The following is a 19,170-nucleotide window of genomic DNA, read 5'->3' as shown; positions in this document are numbered from 1 at the left end:
TTTTCTTGAAGTACTAATTCTTGAAGCATAATCCTGGTGAGTATCAATCCTGATTAATGAAAGAAATAAAAGGATGCAGTTCCAAAGAGTAGAAATCTATGTAAAATTTATCCTTATGCCTTTCTGGAAAAAAGGATTATGCAGAGATTACAGACTTTGTACTGGTGTCAGACATTTCCATGGAGATTCCAAATCAGCCCATTGAAATAAACAGAAATAATGAGAGACATGTGGCTGAGAGAGGAATTACATTTTGAAAGCTGCATTCACATAAAAATGAATCAACATAAAATATACAAAATAGATTAATTGGGCAAAATTCCATGTTTGCAAAGCAGTTTATGTATTTTAGTTTTCATTCTCATCCATATTGAATGATAAGCAATCATTTCTCAGTGATATTCTAATTCTCTAACATTCGTTAACATTCTAAAGGTTTTTATTTTTTTGATTAACAATTGTGTGTACTTCTCATTCTCAATGCATATGTTGGTGTGGATTGTTTTGTACCAATTTAAAGATTTTATTTTAATTTAGACTTACCCAAAGCTTTTGGTGAATTGTATTTTGGTTTTATAGTGGACACTTGTTGAATTTTATTGCTGTAACATCGTTCAGAGAGAATTGACTCTATTCATCCAATAGTACTTTCCAGATTAGTATAACCTAGATTATTATCTTTTGATAAATCTGAGACTTACACATTGATATTCAACACAATTGAACCACATCTTCCTGTGCTCCCAGCAACCACCAGAGCTAAATGTTTGGAGCATCGGTCATTATTACAGTAATTTTAGTATACGTCCCAATGCTGAAGCAGAATAAGCAAAAAAAATAGGATTATAATGGTTTAATATTTTGTGATTTATGTATTTTAAATGTTGCAAAATTATGGCATTTGAGGTTTCTTGGGGGGAGAAGTTTGTTTCAGTTTTTTAAAATATAAAAATAATTTTGCCTCAGCTGCCAAACAGATTGCACAGTGTCGATACAAACCACATCAGGAACATCCTCTGGCCAATCTGTAAAATGTATTAAGCAATCTTATCTCACCCGAGTTAGCAACTGAGCCACCATCACATCAGTAACCCTGTAGACTAGAGAACAGGAATAATTGTTTCTAATTGACAGGCTTTGGGTAAAGACAGAATTGGGTTCAGCTGTGATGATCCCACAAACATGTTCTAAATTTACCTGTGAAGGATGCCCACTTAGAGACAAAGTACTAGCTAATGTGAAACATTGTAATATATGTAACTCATGATGTGACTCTGGAATCAATAAGAGAGAAGAGACCAGTCCAGGATGTGCATGTGGAAAGAGATGTCTTAAACATGATGCTGAAGAGCTGTAGTTTAGAGCGTAGCCTTTACAGATGTAAATAAAGGAATGTTACAGTATATAAGAGCCAGAAATTATAGACTGGTGTGCCTTATGTCAGTGATAGGTAGGTTGTTGGAAGGGATTCTGAGGGACAGGATTTGCATGCATTTGGAAAGGTAAGGACTGATTGGGGATAGTCAACATGGTGGGAAATCATGTCTCAATAACTTGATTGAATTTTTTGAAGAGGTGACAAGAAAGATTGATAAAGGCAGAGTGATAGACTTTGTCCATATGGAATTCAGTAAAATATTTGGCAAGGTTCCACATGGTAGATTGGTTAGTAAGGTTAGGTCACATAGGATCCGAGGGGAGCGAGCCAACTGGATGCAAAATTAGCTTGAAGATGGGAGTCAGTGGGTAGTGTGTGGAGGGTTGTTATTCAAACTGGAGGCCTATGACTAGTGGTGTGCCTCAAGGATCCGCGCTGATTTCACTGTTTTTTGTCATATATATATAAATGATTTGGATGTGAATAAAGGAGGTATGATTAGTAAGTTTGCAGATGACACCAAACTAGGTAGTGTAGTGGACAGTGTAGAAGATTATTTCAGAGTACAATGGGATCTTGATCAGATGAACCAATATGCAGACGGAGTTTAATTTAGATAAATGTGAGCTATTGCATTTTTGTAGCTCAAACCATGGCGAACTTACACAATTAATGATAGCAACCTGAGGAGCCTTGCCGAACAAAGAGATCTTGGGGTAAAGGTGCAAAGTTCCTTGAAAGTGAAGTCTCAAGTAAACAAGGTGGTGAAGAAGGTATTTGGCATGCTTGTCTTCATTGGTCATAATATTGAGTATAGGACTTGGGATGTCATGCTGTTGCTTTACAGGACATTAGTGAGGCCATCTTTAGAATATTATGTACAATTCTGGTCACCCTTCTGTAGGAAAGATGTTGTTCAGCTTGGAAGGGTGCAGAAAAGATTTACAATTACTAGGTTTGGAGGGTTTGAGCTATAGGGAGAGGCTGAATAGGCTGGAGCTATTTTCCCTGGAGCTTGGAGGCTGAGGGGTGACCTTATAAACTTTTAGCTGCCAGAACTGTATCTACTTCCTTCTTGAAAATATGTAATGTTTTGGCCTCAACTTCTTTCTCTGACAGTAACGTCCACAGATTCACCACTTCCTGGTGAATAAATTTCTCTTCCTCTCAATCCTAAAAGGTTTACATTAATCTTTAAACTATGACCCCTGGTTCTGGACTCTAGATCCTTCTTGGGTCTAACCTGTATAATCTTGTTAGAATTTTATAGGTTTCTATGAGATCTCCCTTCTTTCTTTTAAACTCCAATGAATATAAGCACTTCTCTTAAATCTGTTACATATCTATCCTTTCATCTATCCCTGGCTGTTTGGGGATCAATTGTACACTCACAACAATGCGCTTCTCCCTTTTTGTTTTCGAGTTCTACCATATGGCCTCACTTGAGGAACCTTCTAAAATATCATCCCTTCATACTGTAATTGTTCATTGGATGTCTAGCTTCCAACTACTGACAACATTGCCCTGAAATTACTCATCCATGACAGCAAATAACCTCATGGTTTGGCTTCTCCTCCACTTTGCCATTAAGCTGAGGAATCTGTCATTGTTCTGTGAGAAGCACCAGCACGCACACTTATAAATGAAGTTTGAAACTGGTGAAGTTACAACATATTATTTTTGTATGCCAAATAATAGAAGTAGTGTGAATCATCCTGCACACAATGATTAGAAGTAAATTCTGCAATCCTGCCACGTTCAGTTATGAATGGTGGTAGACAGGAAGAGGAAGTTGCAAAAATATCCCTGTCCATTACAGCCATTCAGTGGTACCAAGAAATACCTGAAGGCACTAGATACTGCAAAGTTTATGGGCCCAAACAACATGGTTGTAATAGCACTGAAGAAGGAGTTTGGCATATTTGTCTTCATTGCTCATAACATTGAGTATAGGAGTTGGGGTGTCATGTGATTGCACAGGACCTTGGTGATGCCACGTTTGAAGTACTATGTACAATTCTGGTCACTCTTCTATAAGAAGGATATTGTTAAACTTGAGAGGATGGAGAAAAGATTTCCAAAGATGTTGCCAGATTTGGTGGGTTTGAGCTTTTGGGAGAGGCTGAATAGGCTGGGGCTGTCTTCTTTAGAGTGTCAGAGACTGAGGGTGACGTTGTAGAGGTCTATAAGATCATGAGGGACAAGGGTCAGGTGATTAGCCAAGATCATCTTCCTAGAGTGGGAGAATCCAAAAGCAGAAGACATAGTTTTAAGGTGAAAAGGGAAAGATTTAAAAAGGACCTGAGGGGCAACTTCTTCACGCAGAGGGTGATGCATATCTGGAATGAGCTGCCAGAAGTAATGGTGGAGGCTGGTACAATTACAAGATTTAAAAGGCATCCAGATGTATATATGAATGGGAAGTGTTTAGAGGGATATGGGCCAAATGCTGGTAAATGGGACTAGGTCAGATTGGGATGTCTGGTTGGTGCTGGTGAGTTGGACTGTGTGGTCTGTTTCCATGCTGTATGACCCCATGACTCTTAAGAGATTGAAACATTTTATTTAGAGATCAGAAGGAAGCAGCCTGAATAATAGTGTGCAGATACCCAGAACCAAAGATGCTCCAGACTGGTATCTCAGTGTGCAGGCTGTAGGACAAGAAAACATATGTTGGTCTCATGAAACTAAACTCCAGTGTTGGGTCAGTGCCTTCACAATAGCTGAGGGAGAATGTTAAAAGTGTTACATTGAATATTATTTACAGTATTCATTTAGTATTGAAAGAAATAAATTTCACTAGTAATGATTTAAAATACAACTTTGTAACAGTAATCTCAAGCCAATCAATCATTGCTTTGAAGTAATTTATGTAGGAAAGCATGGACTTGCAAAATATTGATACCAACAAAGCATTTACAGGAAGGCAGAATATAAATGCCACCATCATGTCTCAAAGAGATGCTGCTATGTTGAGGCAAAGCTGTTCTGAGTAAGAGGGAGGACCTGTATTTTGGGAGAGAAGGAGTGGGAAGCAATTTTCAGTACTTTTTGGAAGAAGCAGTACATTTAATGTTACATTTTTTGCAAATGTTCTGGCAAGTGGCAACTGTGGGCAAAATATATTGTGCATTTCTCAGTCATGTTTTCACACTTCTTTGGCCACATGTTTTTCAGTAGCTATCTCCAGAATGAAATTGACATAACACCCCTTAGTTTACCATACCCACTATATTAAATTTTTGCTGGGATGGAGGGAAGGAAATACCTTTAGAAGGTATATGATTGACGTTGAATGTGAGAGGTGAGGGTAAATGACAGAGATCATAATATTCCAGTTAATTTGTTGTTTTTGGGAATAAATGAATATTTAGACTTTCTCTTTAGTTAAAGTGAGTGGGGTAGGATATATGCAGGCTGTGGAGGGAGTGGAAAAGATGAACAGAATGGACTTTTAGTGCTTCATATATTATACTTGAGAAATGAAAGTAGAATCATTGCTTCAGTGGGATTGTGTGATTATTCACAAGATAACCATAAAAATTCCCTTCCGTAGGATGGAAAGAGGATGTTTGGTACCTATTTCCGCGTTGGCTTTTATGGATCCAAGTTTGGTGACCTGGATGAACAAGAGTTTGTTTACAAAGAGCCAGCTATAACAAAACTTGCTGAAATCTCTCATCGGCTTGAGGTGAGGTAGCTCTGATGTAACTTTAAGAATGATCTATTTTGAAAAAATACTTATCAATAAATTGTCAGCAAGTTGTTTTTTTCTAATTTTAAAATATATTCTAGGCAGTAAAGCTTAGGTTTGTTTGTGCAGAATTGAGACCAACTTGAAGTCTCCAAGTCAAACAAGGTTAGAGGTAGGAAGATTATTGGTTTGGAGTAGACAGATGTGTGTGTGACAGCATCAGACTGGAGCTGTTAAAATGAAATGTTCTGATCGGATAGGAAAGCAGCAGAGGGTAAGCTGGAGCAGGATAGAGGGGTAGGTGAAATAAGATTAGAAGCAGGGAAGAGAATACGGAGAAGATTTAGATGCCAGAGAATGTGAAGATAGACTGAGTTAATAGCTAGGAGAAAGTGAGAACTGCAGATGCTGAAGATTAGAGTTGAAAAGTGTGGTGCTGGAAAAGTACAGCCAATCAGGCAGCATCTGAGGAGCAGGAGATTCGACGTTTTGAGCATAAGCTCTTATTCAGGGGTTAGTGGCTAGGAGGTAGAGATAAAGGTAAACAATATGACTGGGAAATGGGAAAAGGAAGAGTAAAGTAGGTGGGCATAGGAGACAGTATTGTGAAGAAAACTGAAGGATGGCAGAGGGATGCAGCCCAAAGGAAGCAATTGCACAATAAGCTTAAATAGGAATGGGTTTGTTGCTGAGGATGGTGTGAATGTCAAGGACAGCAGACTGATACCTGAAAGAACATAAACTTGTGCAGAAAGCTCTCTTGAATTCTTTGGGAGCTTAAGGTAAAACAGCCGAGCACTACAGGAGATGATTCAGTTGACAGAGCTGAACACTGGGCAAAAGCAGTAAAAAGCAGAGTACAACAATGAAAAGTCAGAAGGGAATTCCATGTTTTCTGTGGGGGAACAGCTTGGCTTGTTGTTTGGGAGCACTGAGTTTACCTAGTGGAATACAGTTGTAAACAACCATGTGTGTGGGGAGAATGTCCCAGATAAGGTCACAGTACGGCAGTGGACAACATCTGCTGGAAATTATTAAAGACAGGGATAACAGTAGCCTCAAAGCCAGATGTATTCACCCAAAAGGACTTTTCTGAGTTTGGAGGTAACAGTCATGAGAGGAGGACATTGAAAATCCAAAAACAGGGTATGTACCTGCTGTTTAAATGAAGAAAGAAGTGAGAGAAAAGCTTCAAAGAAAGCCATAAAACATGAAGAGATGAAGATAAGTATCTTCACAGAGTGTTGAGCCTGTTGAATTCTCTGCCACGGAAAGCAGTTGAAGCCAAAACATTGACTGTTTTTGGTAAGCAATGAGATATAGTTCTTATTACTTCAGTGATCAAGGGAAACGGTGGGGGGGGGGGGGGGTAATAAAGTGGGAACACGATTTTGTGTAGATGATAAGCCATGATCATATTGAATGGCAGAGCAGGCTCAAACAGCTGAATTGATCTACACCTGCTCCTATTTTCTATGTTTCTAGATGTAAAGTATGTAAAATATTTTGAATGTAAATAAATGATGAAAAATGACTTATCCTGAAGTATACTTCCCACAAAATAAAATGTTGATCTAGTAAAGTACAAATGGATAGATCTGAATATGTTTGATATAATTTCTGAAGCTGTGGGCAAACTCTGTGTAATTTTTAAACTAAATATATATGCCAGAGGCTGTCTTTGTACCATTAGTTCAACAATGAAGCATTTGATTAAATTGGAAAATAAGTCATAATTGATGCTGCAAATGTCATTTTACAATGGGGGATTTTACCATAGATATGAATTTTCAAATACTTCAGATATGATATTGTATTAATTATCAGTGTTATCTATGCATTTTGTCTTGTATTAGGCATTTTATGGTGAACGCTTTGGTGAGGACGTTGTAGAAGTCATCAAAGATTCCAATCCAGTGGACAAGTGTAAATTGGATCCTAATAAGGTGAATAACTTGTTGTAGAATTAGCTACTTATCACTTTTCTCCCCATCATATCCCAAAGAGGTTGTTCTTTATTGGGCTTAGTTCGTCAAATCCTGAACCTCAAATTTTCATTCCTTTTTTTTTCCTGGCGACACCAGCCAGGTTATTTGGCCATGCATGGCATTATAATTGGTAGTGATTCTGAATGAATATCCACTCAAAAACTTTGCACTAAATCTGAAGCTTTTACCTTCCTTGGTTAGAGTTGAATGCTAGTAATAGTACTCTAGTTGATGTCAATATTGTATTATGACAATCATGGATAGTTTTCATTCATTGACATTGATTCTAAAACTCATGAGTAAATAATGAAAAATGAAGGTTAAGGTTTGAAGGTGCAATATGTTAGTTGCCACAATTTTCCACTGAACCTATTTACATTTTAGCCGATTCACAGCGCAGTGGAAATGTGGTGTCACATCCCACTAACTGCAGCGAAATTTGGGATCTGGGGATAGTGGAAAAAAAAGCAGGAGGAAATTGGAAAGCTTCAGGCATAGAGACAGATTACTGGATTCAAGGAACTGTTCCTGCAGTTTGAAAATAGTGGGGATGGGATCATTTTAACAAAGTAGTGACATGATCACGAGAGAAAAAAAACAACTGAAGGAATGAACATGGCGTAGATATGCTGGAAATGGCATTTGTGAGTTGTGTACTATTGCAGCAACATTTTTATACCTGCCGGTATCTACTCATTCCTCTTTGGCCAGATCCTGTCTTATCATATTAAAATTCTTCACAATGCTGTAATGATACAGATAATGAGAAATTCCAGGACATCTATCCAGAATCAGTGCAATAAAGTGATTTGAATGAAATAGATTTCCATGTGAGCTGTGTGTGACATTCGTCTGGTTTAAAACATTTTACAGGCGTACATCCAAATAACTTATGTGGAACCATATTTTGATACGTACGAAATGAAGGACAGGATTACTTATTTTGACAAAAACTATAACTTGAGACGTTTCATGTATTGCACACCATTCACACTGGATGGCCGAGCTCATGGTGACCTTCATGAACAGTTCAAACGGAAGACCATCCTGACTGTCTCGCACACGTTCCCTTACATTAAAACCAGGATCAATGTCACCCAAAAAGAAGAGGTGAGGAAATGAACCAATGTTTCACCATACACCATTTTGATGGAATTCAAAGTTGAAACAAATATTGTGAATATTGTAAACTTGTAAATTTTATTTTGCTGTAAACATTCGTTGCAGGAAAGTTGCCATTTCATTTGTAACATCGTATAACTCTCTTTAAAAGGGAGTAGCAAACATACACAGCAATAGACTGCAACATTCCCATTTTCATCATTTTATTCTTGCACGGATCCTGAGATATATGTCATCACTACTTTAATACAGTTGGATTTTACAATCTATTTTGACTCATCAGCAACTAATAGATTATTGAAATCCATTCATACAGTCTAGTGTTTCCATGAGAAGTCCAGTATTTTTACGATATCCTCTTAAAAGCATGTGGAAAATGTTTTGTTAGAAATAAGACTGCTCCTTTTTTTCAAAAGTAATCTTTTCCTCCATGCATTCTGAACAAATTACATCCAAAAGGCTTAGAGTCAGTTTTACAGCACAGAAAGAGGCCCTTCAGCCCATTGTGAACATGCTGGCCTTCAAGCACTTATCTGCTCTAGGTCCATTTTATATGATGTGATGGTTCATTCTGGGCATCCAGCTCCAAATTCCAACCACCCTCTAGGTGAATACATTCTTCCGCCGTATCACCTCCAAAACACCTGTCCCATTATCTTAAATCTATTCACCTCCCTACTAAGGGAAAAAAGTTTCTTCCAATCTACCCTGTCAATGCCTCATTTTGTATACTTCAGTTAGGCCTCCATTTAACTTTCTCTGCTCGGAAGAAATCAAACATAGCTGAATCGCTCCATTCCTTGTGAACATCCTAGTGATTCTCTTCTGTACTGTCTGCAGTGCTATCACAGTCGAGAGTGTGGTGCTGGAAAAGCACAGCCAGTCAGGCAGCATCCGAGGAGCAGGAGAATCAACGTTTCGAGCATAAGCTCTTCATCAGGAATGAGGCTTGTGGGCCAAGGGGGCTGAAAGATAAATGGGAGAGGGGTGGGTGGGGATGGGGAAAGGTAGCTGAGAATGGGATAGGTAGATGAAGGTGGGTGTGAAGGTGATAAGTCGGAGATGAGGTTGGAGTTGGAAGGTTGGATCTGAGAAAAGGTTGGGGGAAGGGAAATGAGGAAACTGGTGAAATCCACATTGATCCCATGTGGTTGGAGAGTCCCAAGGTGGAGGATGAGGCATTCTTTCTAGGCATCAGGTGGTAAGGGTTTGGCGATGGAGGAGGTCCAGGACCTGCATGTCCTTGAGGAAGTGGGAGGGGGAGTCCACGGGGTTGTTCCGTGCATGTGTCCCGGAGGTATTTTCTTAAGCGTTCTGCAAGTAGGCACTACCCTCTTCCAAACATCTAGTCAACTCCTTGAAAACTCAATTAAATCTGTTAGATATGATCTCCCCATGACAAAGACATGCTGATTCCTTTATTAAATCTTGTCTCTCCAAGTAGAGTTTAATTCTGTTCCTCAGAATACCTCTCAAATAGTTTCCCTACCACTAATGTTAAACGAGCCAGCCCAGAGCTCTCTGGCTTACCCTTACTACTTTTCTTGAATAATGGTACAATATTAACTGTCTCCTATCCTCTAGCATTTCTCCTGTGTCTAGAGAGGATTTCAAAGTGAATGTCCAACCCTCTGCAATCTACTCCCTTCCCTTTTTAAGGAAGCATAGGATACATCTCATCTGAGACTGGAGACTCAATCCATTAAGTCTGCTAACAATGTTAGGGCTTAAGGCACATTCTTCCATGTGCTTACTCCAACCCACACACACCAGGCCTACTCATCACGAGGTCTGCTATTACACACAACCCATTGTGAGCCACTACTAGTCTCCATTAGTAGCTATTCATTCTGCTGAGCTGACCGTTATCCAATCGTTTGTCTGTCCAACTGATCTTCTCTCTCTTTGGGCTCTATCTTTACCTATCGTTCACTCCTTAACCCCTACTCAACCCTATCTTCTGTATAAAAAAACAGCTTTTTTCCAAGCTACCATCAGTTCTGAAGTAGGGTCACAAGACCCGAAATATTAACTTTGATTTCTCTCCATAGATGCTGCCAGACCTGCTGAGCTTTTCTAGCATTTTCTGTTTTTATTTCTAAATTTCCACATAGCTGTAGCTGTACTGGAACAGCTTGGCTATGGCACCAGTCATAGTCATATCCCTCTAACCCTTCTTATTCATCTACCCATCCAGATGTCTTTTAAATGTTGCAATTGTACCAGCCTCCATCACTTCCTCTGGCAGCTTCATTCCATACACGCACCACCCTCTGAATGAAAGAGTTGCCCCTTAGGTCCCTTTTAAATTTTTCCCCTCTCACCCTAAACCTATGACCTCTAGTTCTGGTCTCCCTTGACTCCAGGGAAAAGACCTTGTCTATTTACCCTATCCATGCCCCTCATGATTTTATAAACCTCTATAAGGTCACCTCTCAGCCTCCGACACTCCAGGGAAAACAGCCCCAGCTAATTCAGCCTCTCCCTATAGCTCAAATCCTCCAATCCTGGCAACATCCTTGTAAACAAGAAGGCTGTAGAGTTCTCAAGCAGAACATGAGGAGCTGTTTTTCCAGCTTGCGCTGAGCTTCACTGGAGCACTGCTTGCAAACCTGAGAGTGAGATGTTGGCTAAGGAGTGTTGAAGCAGCAGGCAACTAAAAGCTCAGGGTCTTTTTTGAGGACAGAACAGGGATGTTCTGCAAAGCGATCACCCAGTCTGTGCTTCATTTCCCCAAAGCAGAGGAGACCACATTGTGAACAGTGAATGCAGTAGACTAGATTGAGTGAAGTGCACATAAAGTGCTGCTTCACCTGGAAGATGTTTTTGGGCCTTAGGATACTGAGGGTGGAGGAAGTAAATGGGTAGGTGTTACACCTACAGTTGTGGGGGAAGAGGCTATCAGGCTGTGGAGGGGTATTAGTCTGTTGTCCTCCATGATAACTGATGCAAAATATTTTTTCAACTCCTCTACCATTCCCAGGCTTCCCATTATTTACCTGCCTTGTTCTCTAAGAGGCCTATGTTCACAGTGGCTTTATTTAGTTTTTTACTGTCTGATCTTATGTTATGCTACCTTGCTTTCATGCTTTTTTTTTCTCCCTCATTATTATTCCTTTCACCATATTGTGTTCTTTGGAACCTTTCCAATTCTCTGAATTTATCACTAATCTTTGCCACAGTATCAAATTGAAAGATACAGTCCTTTATGTTCCTCATCAACCATGGTCAAATGAATCTACTGGTTGGAGCTATACCTAGCACAAAGAAAGATGGTTGTTGGAGGTCAATCATCTCAGTCCCAGGAACGAACTGCTGGCGTTCCTCAGGATACTATTCTTAGCCAAACAATCTTCAGGTGGTTCACTATATTATAAAGTCAGAAGCGGGAATGTTTGCTGATAATTACACACTGTTCAGCATTGTGTGCAATTTCACAGATTCTGCAGCAGTCTGTGTCCATATGAAATAAGATGTAGACTACGTTTCAGTTTGGGGCTGATAAGTGGCAAATTACATATATGTCAGTTATTGTCTGGCAATTACATATCTCAGATGAGACAACCTACTCAGCTCCCCACGGCACTCAATGGCAACATCACCTCTGAATCCCTTGTTATCATAAGAATGATAATTAACCATAAACTGAACTAAAACAACCATATAAATACTATGGCTGCCAAAGAAAATCAGAGACTATGAATTCTGCAGCAAGTAACTCAGCCCCTGTCTCCCCAAAGCTTGTTCCAATGTGCAAGTCTAGAATGGGATGGAATGCTTTCAACTTGCATCTCTGAAAACTATTAATAAGCTTGACACCATCAGGTCAAAGCAACCTGCCTAATTAGCAACTACCATTTTTAACCTTCATTCACCATCAATGCATTGTAATAGCAGTATGTACAGTCTACAAGAAGCACTGCAGAAATTCACCTAGATTCCTTCAAGAGCACTTTCCAAACCCACATCCACCACCTGGAAAGACAAAGTCAGCGTGGCAACACCAGCATCTGCAAATTCCCTCCTAGCCACATACCTTTCTGATTTGGAACCGTGTCTCCATTCCTTCACTGTCATTGGGTCAATACGATGGAACTCCCTTCCCAACAGCACTGTGACTGAACCCAAACCCTATGGACTGCAACAGTTGAAGAAGGCACCACTACATTAAGGGTAATTGGGGATGGGCAATAAATGCTGGCTTAGTCCAGATTCTGGGAATGAATGAGATCCCATAATAAACTGCTGTTCATTTAATTTTATTTTTCTCCCATTGTCTGACTGGGTTAGGTGAATGGATAAGTCAAACCTGTGCAAATGCAATTCAGTATGTATACTGGTGAGAGCTATGAAATCTGACAGTAATCCTCTATGCTTGTACCTCATGTATGAATTCAGCCAGGATTAATAAATAAGCAGTCTTTTAATAATGATATATGTGGTCTGAGAAATAGTTATGCTTAAAAACATAGCTCAAAATTATAGCTGATCAAACTGTTGTCTGCAGGTTATTTTAACACCAATCGAAGTGGCGATAGAAGACATGCAGAAGAAAACTCAAGAGCTTGCTTTTGCAACACATCAAGATCCAGCTGATCCCAAAATGCTTCAAATGGTGTTGCAGGGCTCAGTGGGAACAACAGTTAATCAAGTATGGATTCAGACTAACAGAAAGAAACGTGTTGGCACATTGCCTGAGTATACAAATTGGCTAATGAAAGTTGTATGACAATGTTCTTTTAGATTCTGTACCAATGTAGGAACCCCATTCAGGGAAATTCAAAGAAAGGTTATTTGACAAATGTACCACCATGTAAGCCAGAATGTCCAGGTAGGCCCAAGCTCAGTCTCCACTTTGTTTTTAGGTTGTTGATATTAATTATTAACAATCATCATTATACAATTGACCTCATTTACCTCTGACTGAGTGGAGGATAACATCAGCTCAAATGTCTATTGCTAATTCCCATTCAGGAAGTGTGTCCTTCAAAATGTGAACAGGTTTGACAGTAGCATTACTTGCTCATACTCCAAATTAAATACAGTAGTACGCGTACAGCTTGGGCTCACAACTGAATAATGAGTATTTAGAGTACACACAGCAGCTCATTCCCATGAAATTGTGCAATGAAAAGGAACATTTTGATACTAACAAACATTCTAAAACAAGAAAAGCACGTTGATTCAATTGTAGGGATTAAGGCACAAATAAATACTGCAGTATTAAATCCAGTTTAAAATATTTACATAATTACTTGTATTTAAATTGATTGTGTAATATATGTAAATAGAATAGATGTTAGATTTAATTGCTATTATGGCCAGCATATAGAAATACTTGTCTCCTACGCCTAGATCAATGTTGTCAATGCTAAGTATCACAACCAGTTCTGATAATTTTGGCATCAAAATCTACCTAGTCACCAAGAAAATCTTTCAAAAACAAAAAAAATCACCTTTAAATTTGGTGGAAGGAACATAGTATAAAATAACAAAAGTGAAGCGAAGCAGTAGGTTAAATGAGAAGGTTAAACTAAAAAGCCAGAATATTTGACAAAAAGAATAAACACTAATGGGCAAAGGTTCAAAGTATAATTTATATAATTTTTCATTATTAAAATGAAGCTCTTCAAAATTTGGTTTTATTTTAGTATTGTTTTGAATGAATTGAAAACTCACAACACTAATCAGCCAAAGACATGAATTTTTTTCCTTATTCTGTAGTCAAGAATGTTATTTAAAATTCTTAGTATTGCATCTGCATTCTGCTGTAAACGTTCTTTGGTAATGGAAGGCAAAACAATTGCTGGGCTTTTACATTACGTTTATTCTCCACACAGGGTCCTTTAGAAGTTGCTCAAGTGTTTTTGTCTGAAATACCCAATGATCCCAAACTTTTCCGACATCACAACAAATTACGTCTATGCTTCAAAGACTTCACCAAAAGGTATAAATTTATACTGTTTTCCACAGTATGCAGTGTTTACCTTTGCTGTTGATTACACTGTCATAAATTCAGAGACGAGCAACATCAGAAAAGCCCATATTCAGTTGTGGCTTTCAACCACCTAAGGTTATAACGAAAAAAAAGTCATGTTTCAAGGATATGGCATCAGGCAATGGTGTGTCCTACTGCTGAAAAACACTACCTCCTTTGTATTACTATATAATCATATAAATTAGGAGTAGACCATTCAGCCCTTTGAGCCTGCCCCACCATTCAATAAGACCATGGCTGATATATTTACATTTTGAATTCTACATCATATCTGTTCCTAATAACGTTTGATTCTCTGCCGAACAAGAATCTATCCACTTCTGCCTTAAAAATACTCTGATCTTGAGGCAGAGATTCAAAGTCACATAGCCTTCAGAAGAAATTCTTATCTCGGTCCTAAAAGAGTGATCTTTAACTTTGAAAATGCTCCCTAGTTCTGGACTGATTTACAGGTGCACACATCTTTTTCATATCCACCTTGTCAAGATCAGTTTGCACATTTCAATCAAGCCCCCTCACTTCTCTAATCGGAGAAGCCCAGCCTCTCTAACCTATCACCATAAAACAATTTGTTCTTTGCAACTATTTAGTAAACCACTGGATTGTCTCCAATGTATGTACAATTGAAGTATAACATACATTTTATGTTCAAGCATTCACTTTAGCAGTCAAAACAACATTCAGCAAATCTCTGCTCACCTGACATTGTCAGTTTGTTTTTCAGACAGCAATGTACTGATTACTTGCATAGGAATGGATATTACAATTATGTACATTTTATAACTAACTTCAGCGATGGAGGTGTAATTTTATGATATAGCAGATTAATACTATTCATGTACCCAAGAGTCTCTGCATTACTACACAATCATCCAATGATTAATCCTGCATATCACATTGTTTTTACTCAAAATAGGGCTATTGAATCCAGACTAAATACTGTGGGGCTAAATAAGCATTTTTTTTTTGAGGATTCATGTATTTATCACCACTTTTTTCTAAAACTAATTTGCCGTACCCTGGTATGACGGTTCCAACCACCTTCTTCCAATCGTCATACTCAGAAAGATAAAGTATTGACAACCATTTAGTACCAAATTTCAGACAGCTGGATTCAGAACACTATAAATCAGTTACATTTGAAATCTGTTAATTTGAAATCAAATGCTTGAAATTATACATGCTCTCATACTGTACATTACCACTTGATGGAGTAGTAGACTGCAGTTTGGCGTGCACATTGTTTATTTAAACCATCTGGTTGGGAGTAGTATAAGTTGTTGAACACTGACTGTTCTTGTAGTTGGGCCCAATGTAAAATTGTTATGGGTCCCTTGTGGTGTAGTGGTAGTATATCTTTACCTATGAGTTGGGAGGCACAGCATCAAGTTCGGAGAGAGTGAGGTCTGCAGATGCTGGAGATCAGATTTGAGAGTATGTTGCTGGAAAAGCACAGCAGGTCAGGCAGCAAATGAGGAGCAGGAAAATCTATATTTCAGGTCAATTCCTGATGAACAGCTCCAGCCTGAAACGTCGATTTTCCTGCTCCTGATCTGCTGTGCTTTTCCAGGAACACACTCTCAATCCAGGATCAAGTTCCACCTGCTGTAGAGATGTGCAATGGCATATCCAAACAGATTGTTTAGAAAATTTCTTGAATTGTCAAGTGCCATCCTGGCTGGATGAGCAGTAGCCCACTCAAAAAGTTCTACTTAAAAACCAAAAGAACAGCAGATGCTGTAAATCAGAAACAAAACAAGTGGTTGGAAAAGCTCAGCGGGTCTGGCAGCATCTGTGAAAAGAAATCAAAGTTAATGTTTTGGGTCTGGAAGGTTACCAGACCCAAAACTTTGATTTCTCTGCTTAGGTGCTGCCAGACCTGCTGAGCTTTTCCAGCAGTGTCTGTTTTTGTTTCAAAGATTTACTTGTTCACGATACACATTTATTTATCTTTAAAAGATGAATAGAATGAATGACACAGGAATTTCAGTAAAATGCATTGGTATGTCCTGATGTTGTAAAAGTGGTTATCAATTTTATAGCCAATGAAATGCTTTATAAAAATTGTTAAATTATAACCTAAATAATATGCTAAATAACCTAAATAATCAGCAAACTCTCACAAATAGCAACATTTTAACGACCAGAATTTTGGGTGATTTTGCTTCAAGGCTTGATCAAGAGGTTTGGATGTGAGCATAAGAGGTACAGTTAGTAAATTTGCAGATGACACCAAAATTGGAGGTGTAGTGGACAGTGAAGAGGGTTACCTCAGATTACAACAGGATCTGGACCAGATGGGCCAATGGGCTGAGAAGTGGCAGATGGAGTTTAATTCAGATAAATGCGAGGTGCTGCATTTTGGGAAAGCAAATCTTAGCAGGACTTATACACTTAATGGTAAGGTCCTAGGGAGTGTTGCTGAACAAAGAGACCTTGGAGTGCAGGTTCATAGCTCCTTGAAAGTGGAGTCACAGGTAAATAGGATAGTGAAGAAGGCGTTTGGTATGCTTCCCTTTATTGGTCAGAGTATTGAGTACAGGAGCTGGGATGTCATGTTGCAGCTGAACAGGACATTGGTTAGGCCACTGTTGGAATATTGCATGCAATTCTGGTCTCCTTCCTATCGGAAAGATGTTGTCAAACTTGAAAGGGTTCAGAAAAGATTTACAAGGATGTTGCCAGGGGTAGAGGAAAGATATAAAAGAGACCTAAGGGGGAACTCTTTCATGCAGAGGGTGGTATGTGTATGGAATGAGCTGCCAGAGGATGTGATGGGAGACTGGTACAATTGCAACATTTAAGATGCATTTGGATGGGTATATGAATAGGAAGGGTTTGGAGGGATATGGGCCGGGTGCTGGCAGGTGGGAATAGATTGGGTTGGGATGTCTGGTTGGCATGGACAAGTTGGACCGAAGGGTCTGTTTTCATGCTGTACATCTCTTATGACTCTAAGAGAATTTTCTTGATATTCAAAATAAGTTTGAGGCAGTTTGAAATGTTTTGTGCAAAGTTCACTCACGTGGGGTGGGGGGAAAGAAAAAAAAATCTACGTACAGTACAATGGGTGGCCTGGTGGTTCAGTGGTTAGTACTGCTGCCTCACAGCACCAGGGACTGAGGTTTAATTGCAGCGACTGGTGACTGCTCGTGTGGAATTTGCACATTTTCCCTGGGTCTGCATAGGTTTCCACTTGTTTCCTCTCTCAGTCCAAAGAAATGCACTTTCGGCGAATTTGCCATGCTAAATTGTCTGTTGCATACAGGAATGTGTAGGCTATGTCAATCAGCATGGTAATACAGGTTGCAGGTATAGGTTAGGGGGACTGGGTCGGGGAAGAGGGGGGGTGCGCAGGGGGGGGGTTGCTCTTCAGAGGAAAGTGCAGGCTCCATTGGTTGATTGGCCTCTTCACACTGTAGGGATTCTGGTCTGAATGGGAAAAAAAAATCTTCCTAGAAGATTTGACTAACTGATGCTAGTTCCATCAGTTGGCGAAGATGGCGAAGAAAAGTGAAAAATGAGTTTAAAATATATTGAATAAAAACATTGGCATGCAATTTAAATTTTCAAATGACTACCATGGTTAAAAAGGCCTACTCAATGTATGGTAGCTAGACAATTTCATTTCACATTCATTAATCTGGGAGATGGGGTGTTATACATTTCCTAATTACAGTTTGTTTAATTAAGATGTGAGGATGCCCTGCGAAAAAACAAAAGCTTGATAGGTCCTGATCAGAAGGAATATCAACGCGAGCTTGAACGGAACTATCACCGCCTCAAGGAAGCTCTTCAGCCTTTGATAAGCAGGAAAATTCCACAGCTTTACAAACCTGTCCTGCCAATCAGCTGCCATAGGTAGGTAGGTTCAAATTAGTATTGAACAACACCCAAGTTGCTTTAGTTCATAAGACTGCAATTAAGTATGTTTGACACATGTACTTTTGTGATACAAATTATATGCATTAGTGCTGTCCAAGAAATTCTTATGCAAGAGCAGGAGACATTTCATTAAGGTGAGATGTTAATTGTTCCTATGCATTATAAACTTAGTTCTCTCTTACAGTCTAATTAATATCATGTTTTACAGTGGATTTCACTAAGGGTTGCGTTGTAACAGAAGAACAAAACAAGTCCGTTGCATTTATCATACAGCTGCTGATTTGAAAATCATAGTTGGCAAGGTTCAATCATCTACCATCTGATGAGCTTAATATAAGCCATCTAACAAGGGTTTAACTTTAGTTCCCAAACTCAACAAATTAGCTTTCATCTTCAATGGTTGTTGCAATAATCACAAAAACCTGTCAGTTTCCAACGGAGCTAGAAATGTGTATGCATGATGTTAATTTAAGAACCGGAATCCTGATAAAACCATGCCACTTGGACACAATCCTTTGGAGATGTACTCCAGCATGAGTCACACCATTTAAGAAAAAAGGGTAAAGAAGTGTTTTCTAATATTGTTGGCCTAAATGAGAAATGTGGGAAATGCAAACTGGTTAATTCTTACATGTTATGTTTACAGAGATTCTTTCAGCAGATTGAGTCTTCGCAAAGTGGACATCTGAAAAGATGGACTTGGTACTTACCTATACTTGCAAGTGATAAAAGGAGCAAAAACAAAACCTATTCATTTCAAACAAATATGGACATCAAAACAAATTCATACCTCAGATTTTGATACACTACATTTCTTTAAATGATGTGAAGAGGTTAAGGGAGGAGAAATGGCTTGTTATGGTACTAGTAATTACTACAACACATTTGCTTGCACAGTCTCTGTAGTTAGTGTTATTAGCAGTAACAACTGTGAAGATTCACTAATCAGTCATTACCTGCTATTTATCTACCATTATGTATTAAAAGTTCTTAATGTTGTTTACTATTAGCTGATGTATTATTTATAAGAAATTCACACAAGATTAAGTTTGTCATTGGCAGTGATAAGTCCATTTTTATTTTTGAAAAAGGTACTATTAAATTT

The 19,170-nt window shown here is 38.8% G+C and overlaps 1 protein-coding gene across 8 annotated transcripts in view; it reads left to right on the top strand.

The window, feature by feature from the left end:
• The window catches only part of dock7 (dedicator of cytokinesis 7), a 166,290-nt gene extending 147,137 nt beyond the window's left edge, over positions 1-19,153 (top strand). For 5 of the 8 annotated variants that reach the window (XM_060830359.1, XM_060830358.1, XM_060830357.1 and 2 more), the window contains 7 exons: positions 4,944-5,069; positions 6,929-7,018; positions 7,934-8,170; positions 12,690-12,833; positions 14,023-14,129; positions 17,874-18,041; positions 18,712-19,153. In XM_060830359.1, the coding sequence (XP_060686342.1) occupies positions 4,944-5,069; positions 6,929-7,018; positions 7,934-8,170; positions 12,690-12,833; positions 14,023-14,129; positions 17,874-18,041; positions 18,712-18,754 (915 nt within the window). In that variant the 3' untranslated portion in view covers positions 18,755-19,153. Of the gene's footprint in view, positions 1-4,934; positions 5,070-6,928; positions 7,019-7,933; positions 8,171-12,689; positions 12,834-14,022; positions 14,130-17,873; positions 18,042-18,711 lie in introns of all 8 variants that reach the window. The other 3 variants (XM_060830360.1, XM_060830356.1, XM_060830354.1) reach the window with 1 other exon arrangement.
• Positions 19,154-19,170: the final 17 nt, after the last annotated feature.

The sequence above is a fragment of the Hemiscyllium ocellatum genome, chromosome 9 (assembly GCF_020745735.1).
Source record: "Hemiscyllium ocellatum isolate sHemOce1 chromosome 9, sHemOce1.pat.X.cur, whole genome shotgun sequence".
NCBI classification, from domain to species: domain Eukaryota; kingdom Metazoa; phylum Chordata; class Chondrichthyes; order Orectolobiformes; family Hemiscylliidae; genus Hemiscyllium; species Hemiscyllium ocellatum.
The sequence above is the reverse complement of the archived record's forward strand: the minus strand, read 5'-3'. Positions and strand labels throughout refer to the sequence as shown.